At 22.0% G+C, this 13878-nt stretch overlaps 6 protein-coding genes across 6 annotated transcripts; 3 read left to right on the plus strand and 3 right to left on the minus strand.

Moving 5' to 3' along the window:
- Nucleotides 1-172: 172 nt before the first annotated feature.
- Nucleotides 173-1268, plus strand: DDB_G0286373 (hypothetical protein; the record flags this gene model as incomplete). The annotated part of the gene is made up of 2 exons (XM_632619.1): nucleotides 173-646; nucleotides 732-1268. 2 exons carry the CDS (start codon nucleotides 173-175, stop codon nucleotides 1266-1268), a joined length of 1011 nt encoding a protein of 336 aa, XP_637711.1.
- A 118-nt stretch (nucleotides 1269-1386) lies between these two features.
- Nucleotides 1387-6570, minus strand: DDB_G0286459 (hypothetical protein; the record flags this gene model as incomplete). The annotated part of the gene is made up of 4 exons (XM_632620.1): nucleotides 1387-5985; nucleotides 6018-6071; nucleotides 6107-6309; nucleotides 6477-6570. 4 exons carry the CDS (start codon nucleotides 6568-6570, stop codon nucleotides 1387-1389), a joined length of 4950 nt encoding a protein of 1649 aa, XP_637712.1.
- An 833-nt stretch (nucleotides 6571-7403) lies between these two features.
- On the minus strand, nucleotides 7404-7773 carry DDB_G0286461 (hypothetical protein; the record flags this gene model as incomplete). The annotated part of the gene is made up of 3 exons (XM_632621.1): nucleotides 7404-7550; nucleotides 7651-7669; nucleotides 7709-7773. 3 exons carry the CDS (start codon nucleotides 7771-7773, stop codon nucleotides 7404-7406), a joined length of 231 nt encoding a protein of 76 aa, XP_637713.1.
- A 564-nt stretch (nucleotides 7774-8337) lies between these two features.
- On the plus strand, nucleotides 8338-8655 carry DDB_G0286463 (hypothetical protein; the record flags this gene model as incomplete). The annotated part of the gene is made up of 1 exon (XM_632622.1): nucleotides 8338-8655. The coding sequence occupies one exon, from the start codon at nucleotides 8338-8340 to the stop codon at nucleotides 8653-8655; it is 318 nt and encodes a 105-aa protein (XP_637714.1).
- A 1002-nt stretch (nucleotides 8656-9657) lies between these two features.
- Nucleotides 9658-11555, plus strand: DDB_G0286375 (hypothetical protein; the record flags this gene model as incomplete). The annotated part of the gene is made up of 3 exons (XM_632623.1): nucleotides 9658-9754; nucleotides 9844-11198; nucleotides 11358-11555. 3 exons carry the CDS (start codon nucleotides 9658-9660, stop codon nucleotides 11553-11555), a joined length of 1650 nt encoding a protein of 549 aa, XP_637715.1.
- A 129-nt stretch (nucleotides 11556-11684) lies between these two features.
- Nucleotides 11685-13841, minus strand: DDB_G0286377 (hypothetical protein; the record flags this gene model as incomplete). Its single annotated transcript, XM_632624.1, has 1 exon — nucleotides 11685-13841. One exon carries the CDS (start codon nucleotides 13839-13841, stop codon nucleotides 11685-11687), a length of 2157 nt encoding a protein of 718 aa, XP_637716.1.
- Nucleotides 13842-13878: the final 37 nt, after the last annotated feature.

Here is a 13878-nt window from a genome sequence, read left to right on the forward strand (position 1 = left end):
ATAAAAAAAAAAAAAAAAAAAAAAGTAATAAAAAGGTAAAAAAAAAAGAATAAGAATTATTATTTAATATTTGTTTACTAGTCATTTTAAGAAAAAATAAATAAAAAAAAAAAAAAAAAAAAGAATATTTATATTTATTTTTTATTTTTTTTATTCAATAATGATAATTAAAATGAAATTTAATAAAATAGTTTTAATTTTAATTTTAAATTTAGTTTTTTATTTTAATAATTTTATAATTTGTTTCAATGATGGTGGTAGTGGTGGTGGTGAAAATATTGAAAAAAATAATTATTGCCAAACATATTTATCAAATTATTTAAATGAAAAATGTGTTCAATTCTCAATTGTTGGAATTGATAGTGAAAATCTTAATCAAGAATCATTAAAAGGGAATTTAAAATTACTTGAAGATCAACAAATTTTAATTCCAGTTGGTAATATTATTAATTCATTAAATTCAAATTTAAAAACATTTTGTAACAATAAAGGTTTATTACAACCAATAAGTGACCATTTAAAAATAAAAGATTTTAAATTATTAACCAATGGTACTATAAAAATAAATGATCTTTACTCTCAATTAAATTGTTTAAATCCTGATATTATAAATTTTAAATTAAATAATTTTTCTTATTTATTTTCTGTAAGTTATTAATTTTTTTTACAAAAAAAAAAAAAAAAACAAAAATAATATTAAACATATGTAATTTTTTAAAATAATTATTTAGTTAAAAGGGTTTCAAGAATGTCCAAGTATATTAAATATTGGTGAACCATGTAATCAAAATAAAAATAATGGTGATGGTAGTGATAATGATGGTTTATTATCACCAATTTCTCAATCAAATTTACCAAAAACTTTACCACTTTGCCAACCTCGTGATAATCCATTAGAGAGTAATTATTGTCCAGGTAGTTTTGAAACAATTGAAAAAAACAATGGTAAACCATTTGATATTTTATTAAATGTTTCAATAGTATCTAAAGGGTTAGATAAATTTGGTGATAATTATTATCAACATAAAGTGATTGTAACAAATCATGAATCATATGGTGTAAAAGATGTAAGAATTCACTCATTACAATTTTTACAATATGTTCCATACCATCCACGTTATCCAAATGGTGATTTTTTAGTACCAAAATCTTCATCTCTTTTAGGTTCTGGAAAAGAATATACTTTTATTTTTAATTGTACTCATCAATATCCATCATTATCTGTAGTTAATTTAGTTAGAGGTATACCACCACCACAATATTCTTAAAAAAAAAAAAAAAAAAAAAAAAAAAAAAAAAAAAAATACAATTTGTTTTATTTAAATAAAAAAAATAAATATGGAATACATTTATTTAATAATTTTTCATTTTTATTAATAGAATATTTTAATAATTATTATTATTATTATTATTATTATTATTATTGTTATTATTATTATTATTATTATTATTATTATTATTATTATTATTATTATTGTTATAATTATTATTTGTTAAAGTTGGAGGTGATATATAAAGGTCATCTTTCTTTCCAATGATAATATTATGATGATAATGTTTAACTGGTGGTATTTGTGCTGGTTGTAGTGTTGTTGTTGTTGTTGATGTTGTTGTTGCACTATTATTGCTACTACTATTACAATTGTTGCCACCACCACCACTATTACTAAGACCTGATAAAACTGGTGAAGATGGACTATTATTATTATTATTACTACTACTATTACTATTAATTTTTTGACCACCATTTTCAGAAGGTTTTAAATCCCAAACTTCTAAAACTGTTCTTAATTCATGTTTTAAACGTAATATTCTACTAAAAACCAAACCAGTGATTGGAACAATTTGTGATAATGATTGACTGATTTGTTTAACATCAGAAGTTGTACCAACTTCCATAAGTACATCATTATTGTAATATTTTTCCTCTAAATATTTCATATCTCTTATGTAGATTACATCTTCAATCAAATAAATTAATTTCAATACAACGCCAAGATGACTACTATTAATAACATTATTATTAATTAGATTCATAATATTTGAAGATGTCAAAGATGGTGAAGATGTTAAAGTTGGTGGATTATTTGGATGATTTGGATTATTTTGATCAATACTTGATGATAAATTAAATGTACTTGGTGATTGTAGTGGTGGTGGAGTTGTTGTTGTTGTTGTTGTTGTTATTGGAACCATTGGTATTGTTGAAGAAGCTGATAATTGTACATTTGTTGTTGTAGTTGTTGTATAAGTTGTTGGGACTATTGGTAATGATGAAGTTAATGATGGTGAAGGTGTTTTATTATAAATTGATTTTAAATAGGTTATAATTGGTTTCAAAGAATCAGTTTCAATATATTGTTTACTTGTACTAGTTGAACTTGTTAAATTAATATCATTTAATAATTCAGGACTTGCTTCAAATATTGATTTATGTTCTTTTAATCTATCTAAAACTAAAATTTCAGCAGCATGTAAAAATTCATCTAACGAATGATAAATCTTTAATTTCAATGGTAATATTAAATTATTTAAACGTTGTTCCAATTCTAACTTTGTATTTGGTTTTAAGACTAAATTAATGATTCTAAGGTTTTCACGTACTTTTGATAACGATTTTGGAGGTTGATCAATATAATTCTCTGGTAAAGCAAATTGGTCATAGCCAATACCACGTATATAACTATCGATTGAGTCTCTAATCAATTGTAAATACCAATTGGTCAACTCCTTCTTCTTTGAACCATCTGATATCTTTGAATTATTTGTAATCACGGTTTCAATTGCTAAATCACATTCTGTAATTAAACATTGAATAGTATCTCTTGATGACATACTATACTTTTTAAATACACCATTATCTAAATCTCTAATCAATGAAACAATATTAACTAACCATGGTTTAAATTTAATATATTGTTTTTTAATTTCATAAAAATAAAAATCATCACCATTATTATTATTATTATTATTATTATTATTATTATTATTATTATTATTATTATTATTATTATTATTATTATTATTATTATTATTATTATTATTATTATTATTATTATTATTTGTTGTTGTATTATTTGAATTGATTTTAAATAATTGATTATAATCATTTATAATTAATTTATCTTGATTTTCATTACTGTTATTATTGTTATTATTATTATTATTTATAATATTAATAATATTAAAATTAGTAAAGAATAAATTATGTGTACCTTTTAATTCTTGAATGAAAAGTTTTTTTAAATAATTTGAAAAATTTAATGTATATTGATTTGATAATTGATTAATTGATTCTAAATATGTTGGTAATTCAGCAGAGGTTAATAGTATTGATAGTTTCTTTTTAACAGATTCTAAATCATCTAGTGATACGTATTTACCACCTCTAGTGAATTGTAAAGCTTGAGAGATTGAGTCAACGTCATAACCATGTTCTAGTAATCTTTGTTTCACTGTATCCTTTGTAGCTTGACGTAATTCCGATGCAAATGCATCGAATGGATTTGCAATTAATCTTTCCATTCTTTTACCATCATTAATTGGTATTTGAATATTCAATGCTTTCAAAGAGACAACACGTGATAATGGTATCTTTATTTGAGTACTCTCATCAGCTTGTAAATAAATGAAGCATCCCAATCCTAGTGGGTCCGCCTCCTTTACATATCTACCCAATATAAATGTGCCCTCATCAAATTCATGATGAAATGATTCAATTTGGTGTTGTAATTGTTGCTGTTGTTGTTGTTCTTGGTATTGTTGAATTTGTTTAGAATTAATACCACTACTTTGTAATGTGAATGGTAATAATTGTGATCTTAAAAATGGTGATGAACATGCTGATGATGATAATGATAATGATGATAATGATGGTTGATGACTTAATCCATTACCATTACCATTACCATTACCATTATTATTACTATTTAAACTATTTACATTTTGTTGTTGTTGTTGTTGTTGTTGTTGTTGTTGTTGTTGTTGTTGTTGTTGTTGTTGTTGTTGTTGTTGTTGTTGTTGTTGTTGTTGTTGTTGAATATTATAACTATTATTATTATTACTATTATTATTGTTTTGTAAAACCATTGGAATAATTTGACCATTTGAACCAATTGGTGTCCAACCTTTTGGTAACTTTGCGATAATTATATCACCCTCTGTTAACTTTTCATTCTCTAATTTCTTTGAGAATTCTCTAACAGTTTTAAAGAGTATATCTTTATTTTCAATTGTTGCCCATTGTTCAATATTTGCAATGAGTGATGATCTTGAAATACGTAAATCCCATATTGATACATTATTATCTTTATTATCTTTATTTATATTATTATTGCTACTATTATTACAACTAATATTGGTATTACTACCACTATTACTATCTTTATTTATATTATTGTTGTTATTACTACTATTACTATTATTAATATTATTATTATTTCCACTACTACCGCTATTATTATTATTACTACTATTTACACTACTATTACCATTACTACTGCTACTACTATTATTATTATTATTATTATTATTAGTAGTAGTAGTTGGATTGTTATTATTTATATTATTTATATTACTACCATCATCATTTAAATAAAAATATTTTTTAGCTCTTCTTTGTATATCTTTTGAAGGAGTCATACCAATTAAAACATTTTCAGGATCAACTTTATGAGTTGATAAAAATTTATAAAGATCCACTGCCAATCTAAAGATTGGATCACTCTCTTCATCCCATTGATTACTATATAACAATAAGAAATATTCCATTTGAGTTTTATATAAATCAAATTGTTGTTTACTTCTAATTCTACCATAAAAAAACATTTCAAAATTTATTATCTCTGAAATATTCTTAAATTTCAATGTATTTATATCTGTGAAATTATTATTATTTTGAGGTACCACTGATGACTCTTCTTCATTTTGATCTACAAATTGTCTTTCTGAATTACCATTATTATTATTGTTGTTGTTGTTGTTGTTGTTGTTGTTGTTGTTGTTGTTGTTGTTGTTTGAAAATGGTGATAATCTTTCAGATAAATTTATTAAAAATGATTTAATCTTGTCAACAAATATATTCTTTTGGTTTGGTAAATTTGAAAGACCAATTATTTCCAACTCATACATACAATCAGTATATGATGGACATGTCTCTTCAATACTATTATTACTATTATTTATATTACATTTATTGTTGTTATTGTTATTGTTATTATTATTGTTGTTATTATTATTACAATTATTTTCTTTTTCTTTTTCTTTATCTTTGTTGAAGACTTCTCTCAAATTTGTGAAACTATTAGTTGGTGATTGATTCTTTATATAATGTGAGTGATCAACAGATTTTGAAAGTAATTTATTATGTGGTGATAAACCACTACTATTATTATTATTTACATTATTATTTGCTGTTGTAGTGGTATTTGTAGCATTATCAATACTAATTGATGGTTGTTGTAATACTAGTGGTGTTGGTGTTGTTGTTGAAGTTGGTGTTGTTGGTGGTGTTGTTACTATGTTTGGATGATTGGTTGTTGTTGTTGATGTTGATGTTGATGTTGATGTTGAATTTGATAATGTTGTTGATGCAGAATATATTGGAGCACCATAACTAATATGAGAAATTGATGCAGATAATTGAATTGTTCTTTGTGGTCTATTTATCATTGAAGTTGATGATGATAAATTTGATTCTGGAACTGGTGTTGTATCAAAATTTGAAAATTCACCTTCAAAATTACCAATACTACTACCATTACCACTACCACTGCCACTACCAATACTACTGCTGCTGCTATTACTACTACCGCTACTAAAACTATATGAACTATTTAAATTATTCATGATTTTAAGTGTATTTGTAAAATCACCACTATTTACATTATTACTATTTCTACTCTCTTTAGATTTCTTTATTGTATGTAATATTGATGTTTTTGATGATTCACATTTGTGACTTAAATTTCTACAATTTTTATGTGTCTATATTATATAAATATGAGTTGGTTAATAACCATACAACTATTATTTAATTCTATATATATATATATATTTATTTTATAATTTAACTCTCTAAATTAAAAAAAAAAAAAAAAAAACACACCTTTTGATTACACTTTGAACAAGAATAACCAGATGGTTTTGCTTTTGATGATATTATAATATTTAAACAACCATTGCATTGATGACCACTAGATTCAAAATATTCTTTATTCCAATCGTGTTTAATTATATTACAAAATGATGAAACGTGACTTGATTTATTATTACATTCTAAATGGCATGAAAGGTGACATATTTTACAATCTTAAATATATGGAGAGAGAGATTAACAAAAAAAAAAAAAAAAAAAAAAAAAAAATATTTAGAAATTAATATCACACAAACAATCTGATAATAATAAAATAATAATAATAATAATAATAATAATAATAATAATAATAATAATAATAATAATAAAATAATAAACTTACAATATGCAATCTTTCCTACATCCCAAATCAATCTGTGACAAATAAAACAAAATGGGGGTGTACCATAATGTTTTTTAATCCAGTCATGCTCCATAATAAAACTTTAAATGAAATTCTTGTTTTAGTTTTGTTGTTGTTGTGTTATTGTTGTTATTATAATTAAGAAAAATTAGGTTTATTATTAGTATTTATTAAATTAAAAAAAAAAAATTTATGTGAAAATGAAAAAAAAAAAAAAAAAAAAAAAAATTTAACCCAAAAAAAAAAATAAAAAGAAAAAAAAAAAAAAAACCATTTCGTTGTGGAAAAAAAAAAAAAAAAAAAAAAAAAAAAGGTTGAAAAGGGGTGAGAATTGTGGTTAACCCTGTGTTTGTGCACATATATTTATAAAAATAAAAAAAATGGATGCCATAAAAACCAAAAGGGATTCTTTTTTTTTTTTTTTTAATCTTTTGTGGAGAAACACAAGAATGTGTTTTTTTTTGTTGGTGCATTTTTTTTTTTTTTTTTCATCATAATTTTTTGTTGTTATTAATTATTTTTACTATTTTTGATATATCGGTTGTTTTTTTTATTACTGTTATTATTATTATTATTATTATTATTATTATTATTATTTTTTTTTATTTTTTTTATTTTCTATCATTATTATTTTGTAGCTATTAATAGGATTCTGAACTTACATAGCTGATAAAAAAAAATAAAAAATAAAATAAAAAACAATATAAAAAACACACACACACTAAATTGTATATATGTTAGTTTTATTATTATTTTTTTGTAATTTTCTAAAGTGATGAATAATTTTTTTTTTTTTTTTAGTTTTTTTTTTTTTTATTATTTTTTTTTTTTAAATTAATTTTATTTTATTTTATTTTATTTTATTAAATAATTTAAATGACAGAGTTTTAGCAAAAGGGAAATTATTTAATAATTAAGATTAGTCGCAGGGCTTGAGGGCAAATCGGGGTCTAATTTTAAAAAAAAAAATTTAAAAAAAATTAAAAAAAAATAAAAAAAAAAAAATTCCTTCTTTGCAAAGAATTTAAAAATGAGGTGGACAATTTGCTTAAACTGAAAAAAAAAAAAAAAAAAAATTAATTATCAAACTTTTTAAAAATGTAAAATACTTTCACACAATTTTCGAAAAAAATAAAAAATAAAAAAAAATTACCAAAAAAAAAAAATAGTTACTAAAAAAAAAAAATAATTACAAAAAAAAAAATAATTACCAAAAAAAATAAAAATAAAAATAAAAATAAAAATTAAAATAATAAAAATAATTCCATGTAATCATTTATTATTTTAATATTTACCCCACTTTAGGGCATAAAACGGTTTTATTTTGTGGTTTATTTTAATTTTTTTTTTTTTTTTTTTTTTTTATTTTTTAGAGGCTGGACCTTTACGTGCAATAATATATATAAAAAAAAAATAAAAAAATTTTTTTAAAGGTTTAGTAAAAAAGTATTTATTTATTTTTTTAAATAAAAAAATTTCAAAAAAATTTCATAAAAAAGTATATATTTAAATTTAAATACTTGTATTTCATTAATTATTTTATTGCTTTTTTTTTTTTTTTAATTTTTTTAAAACTAACTGTCATTTGTGATTTTATTATTATTTTTTTTTTTTTTTTAATTTTTTTTTTTAATTTTTTGAAATTCACACACCAAAAAAAAAAAAAAAAAAAAAAACAAAATTTTTTTTTTTAAATTTTTTCTTTTATTAAATTTTTTTTTCCTTACTCAACATAATTTTAGATAACCCAACATTAATTATATAATTAATTATTTTTTAATTTTTTAATTTTTTTTTTTGCTTCCTTTTCAAGTTTAACAACTAAAGCTACTCAAACAAGATGACAACCACAACACAATACAAAGATATTGAAACCAAATCCTATGAAGATATTACCAAGGCAGCCAAAGATCTTGATGTTTTCAAGAAGGGTAGAAAAACAAAGGATGCTTTAATCAAAAGAATCCAAAAGAAATTAGGTGAACCAGCAACAACCACCGCAAAACCAACTGCTAAAGCCGCCGCAAAACCAAAAGCCGTAGTCACTAAAGCTCCAACAACCACCGCAACCAACAAATCAGCAGCAGCTAAAAAAGTCACTGATAAAAAGAAAAAAGAAGAAGAAGATAAAGAAGAAGATGACAAAGAAGAAAAATAAATCAATTATCAAATCAACATTTTAATCAATCAAAAAAAAATAAAATAAAAAAAAAAAAAAAAAAAAAAAAAAAAAAAAAGAAAGCAAAAAAGATAATAAAAAAATAATAAAAAATGTACATGTATTTCCAAATCAATATTCCATTTTATTTTATTTTATTTTTATTAAATAAAAAAATAAAATTATAAATCTTAAATAATAAAAACAAAAAATAAAAATTAAAAAAAAAACTATTACTAATATTTTCATTTTTTTTATTTTGTTTTTTTTTTTTAAATTATATTATTAGCTGTTGAAAGATTCTGTTAAAAAATTTAAATTTTTTTTTTTTTTTTTTTTTTTTTTTTTTTCAAAAAAAAAAAAAGAAATCAAAATTAATTTAAATTGTTTTGTGTGATTTACAAACACAATTTTTTAAATTAAAACTATAAGAGTTTAATTATTATCATTCATTTTTTGTAATTGTTTTTTATTTTGAGGAAAAACGAGAAAACTTATAAAAAAAACAAATAAAAAAATAAACATAAATTCAATAATACCAAATCAATTTTTTTATTTATTTTTAAATAAAAATCTATTTTTTTAATAAAATTTATTTCATAAAAATTGTTCTATTCTTTTATTTGTTATTTCTCAAATTTATTAAATTATTATTTTTTTAGTTTTTTTTATAAGTTTAATTTCTTTGTTTGAGGTTTTCCAATGGTTTATGATTGAAAAAAAAAAAAAAAAAAAATGGCTCCATTTATAAACTTATTGAGAATTATTTGATCAAATAATTCTCAATTTTTTTTAAGGATTTTTTAAAAATAAAAATTACTAAGGAAAATAAAAAAGTAAAAATGTTTACTAAAAAAATTTCTAAAAATGAACAAAAAATTTTCTTCGAAATTGATTTTTTGTAAAAATTTTTTTTTTTTTTTCTTTTTTGTTTTTTTAATTTTTTATTTTTTATTTTTTTTTATTTTCAATTATCTCTCGTTTTTATTATTAAAAAAAAAAATGTCAGGTCTCATATACAGGAAAATCTCAAACTTAGCAGGATTCTCATTATGTAATATTTTTGCATATGTTATATATGTTTCATCAATTAAACATAGTAAGTTTATTCTCAATATTGTATTTTTTTTTATTTTTTACTAATAATTTTTTTATTTTATATTTTATTTTTTATAATAATAACAATAGAGGGAAATAAAAATTTAGTTACAATTATAGGATCAGATAATGATAAAGATATAATTAAAATCAATATTTTTTTTAGTGATAAAGATAAAGAATTTTTAGAGTCACTTACATTTGGAGCAATTGTAAAAGTTCAAAGATTAAAGATAACAAAAATCGAAAAAGAAAAGAATAGCAGTGTTGGTAAAGGTGATTTAGACGATCATGATAGAGGTTTTAATATAGTTTCAATAGCAACCCATTGTGATATAAAACGTGGAGATCTACCAACTTCAACAATCGAACATTTCACTTGGGATGAAGGAGAGAAGAAAATCTGTTTGGATATGAGAGAGAAATGGAAAAATTATAGTTCTGTTTGGGCTGAACATTTAAAGAGTAGTTCTTATGGTATAAGAAATCATTCTGTTGTACAATCACTACCACAACAACAAACAAACAATACATCTGGTGCAACAACAACAACAACAACAACAGGAAAAGTTAAATTCACATTTACAAGTATTGAAAATTTAAAACCAAATACATTTGTTAGTTTAGTAGCAAAGGTTTTAGAGAAAACATTTACAGTTGGTAATGGGGGTAAACGAGCAACAATAAAATTATGGGATGGTACAGGTCAAGATGTAATTTGGGTTAATGATCAACCTACTTTGGGTAATACTATCTTTGTAAATACATGGGAACAAAATTTAATCAATGATATCGATGGTTTAGAACAAGATTCATGGGTTTCAATAACTGGTGCAAAAGTATCAATATACAAAGATATCTTAGAGATTAAATTATATAAAAATTCAAAGATCTTTCGTTTGGATGATAATAGTCAATTGGTTCAAACAATTTTAAAAAATTATAGAATAAAATGTGATATTGATACAAATGATAATGATAAAGTTAATAATGAAGATGCTGATGCTGATGCTGATGGTAGTGATGAAAAAAATAGAAAAAGAATGAAAACTGATGGTAGTGGTGGAAATGAAGGGGAGGAAGAAGAAGAAGAAGAATATGATCCAATTTATCGTGATATTAAAGTAACTGAAACTCATTATCCTCATATAACAACCACCACAATTGCAGATGTTTTATCAAAAAATCAAAAAGTACCAAATAAATTTAAATTAAATGTATCATTTTCTCAACATATTCCATTGAATGTTCAAGATTTCTCAAGAATTCATTGTAGAGTTTGTCAACATGCAGCAGATTACTATGATAGTTCAAATACAAATAGAGATCAAGAGTTAATTTCATGTTCTGCATGTGGTTCAAGCCAAACTGATTATATCTTTTTATTTAAATTTATTTTAAAAGATTCAACTGGTGAAATTCCAATAATATTTGCAAATCATGCAGTATGTATAATTATTATTAATAATTAATTTTTATTTTAATTTATTAATATCTTTTATTATTGTTATTATTATTATTATTATTATTATTATTATTATTATTATTATTATTATTATTATTATTATTATTATTATTATTATTATTATTTTATTATTATATAGAATTACTTTTTAAATATGATACCATGTAGTTTATATAATAATACAGATGCGTTATCTTCAATTGAATCAAAGTTAAAAATATTAAAGAAGCCAAATCTTACATTTGATATTTGTATAATGTCATATTATGAATCTGGAAAAGAAAGATTACCAGAAAACGTCAAATATCAAGCATTCGATACAAAATTAACAATTTAATCGTATATTTTTAGAAGAAATAAATGATATAAATTGTTTTTACTTTTTTTTTTTTTTTTTTTTTTTTTAATTATAAATAAAAACTATAAATAAATAAACTTTAAATAAAATTAAAAAAAAAAAAAGTATTTAAATATGTTTTTTATTATTTATATTGTTGTTAACACTATTATTATTATTATTATGATGATCGCCAGGAGTAGAATTATTACTACTATTACTTAATGATAAATTTTGAATTGTTAAAGTTAATGATGATAAAGTTAAAGATAAAGTATCTGTAATGGATTTTAAAACTGCAATTGATTCTTGTAACGATTCGTTGTTATTATTGTTATTACTATTGTTATTATTACTATTATTTTCTTTTTCTTTTTGTTGATATGGTTTTATACAATTTAAAATCTTTAATCTTGCTCCCAATGTAGGAATACATAAATCTTCGATTAAATGCTTTTCTGTAAGAAATCCTAAATTATCTAAAGTAATATCATTCATTATAAAATTATCTCTATATTTTTGTAACCCATTTTGGTTAATCCATTCAACAATTGTTGATGGTGTTTTCATCTTTTTAACTGTATTATTATTATTATTATTATTTCCATTATTATTTATAGAATTACTTATTGTATTATTAGATGATACTGGAGGAGATGGTAATGTAATAGATGAATTAGAAGAGGATGAAAGAGATGGTGGTGGTGATAATGAAAGAGGTTTAGGTATTATATTGTTATTATTGTTATTATTGGTATTATTATTATTATTATTATTATTATTATTATTATTATTATTATTATTATTAACATGTCTAGGTGGTGATTTTTCTTTAATTGATGGTTTAGTTTCATTTACTTCATTATTATCATCGATGTTTTCATTTTTATTATTATTGTTGTTGTTGTTATTAACATTATTTAAAATTGAAGGAGTTGTTTGAGGAAGTATTGGTGGGGAGGGTGTTGGAGATATTAAGTTTGTATTTGAATTATCTGATGATAGTTTAACAGGTCTTAAACGTATTCTTTTCTTTGGTTGATTTTCTAATTTTAATAATATCTTTTCAACATCCAGTATATGTATATCTTTATCACCACCTATTATTGGTGTAATACCACCATATATATATATTTTACCAGAGTTACTAATTAAATTTGAAGTATGATAGGAACGTTGTGGTGGGATAGATGTTTCATTGGTTGATATATGTTTCCAAATCAATGAATCTGGTGAGAATATAAAACAATCATTTAAAACTTTTAATGATTCAGTATTACCAAAATTACCAGTACTACCACCAATTAAAATAAATACATCATTATTTAAATTTGAATTATTATTATTACTATTATTATTACTGCTATTATTAATTGGAGTATATTTTAAAAATGTATGACCAATTCTATTTACTGGGAATGGACCAGTTGGAGAAAATGTTTGAACATTTACCCTCCAAGTATTTGTTGATAGATCTAATATTGAAAGATTATTATAATCGGATGATTGAGAAGTGTTGTTGATAGTTTCTTTTGATCCACCAAAAAAATAGAGATAGTTATTATGAAGGGTACAAGAATGACCCCAACTATAGGGTGGTATATCACCATTACATTGAGGTATTGACCATTTCATTGTATCCAAATTTAAAATATATAATGAATTGAAGGTTGTATTTGATCCATCATTACCACCGAAAATATAAATTTTATTATTTACTAATGTTGCTGAATGTCTTTGTCTACCTGATGGTTTATCACCAAATGTTATTACTTCTTTCCATTCACCATCGATAATAGTACCATTATCACTACCACCAATATTATTATTATTACTATTATTATTTTTATAAAATATCATTGAACTTGAATCAATAATCAATTCTTCTTTATCATTTGAGGGGGAAGAGGTTGTTGTTGTAGTTGTGGTTGGTGCTGTTGGTTGAATTATCATGCCACCAAATATAAAGAATGAATTAGCATCATTTAATAGTGTACAAGAATGACCTATCCTTTTTAATCTTGGTTTATTTATGTTATTTGTTTTTATTGATACTTTTGCTTGATCTACCCATTTTTGTTGTTCAATTTGATAAAATAATATATTGCTTAAAATTGAGGTAGTTGTAGTGTTATTATCATATCCTCCATAAAATGCTAAGGTATTATTATTGTTATTATTAGCATCACCACTAAATAAAACTGATGAATGTGATGATATTGAAGTTATATTATCTTTAATTGATACCTTTGACCAAATTTGATTGTTACTATTTGACGTTGCCATGTTTGAAAATTAAAATTGATATGTTTATTCGATAATA

This window comes from Dictyostelium discoideum, assembly GCF_000004695.1.
Source record: "Dictyostelium discoideum AX4 chromosome 4 chromosome, whole genome shotgun sequence".
Taxonomy (NCBI): domain Eukaryota; phylum Evosea; class Eumycetozoa; order Dictyosteliales; family Dictyosteliaceae; genus Dictyostelium; species Dictyostelium discoideum.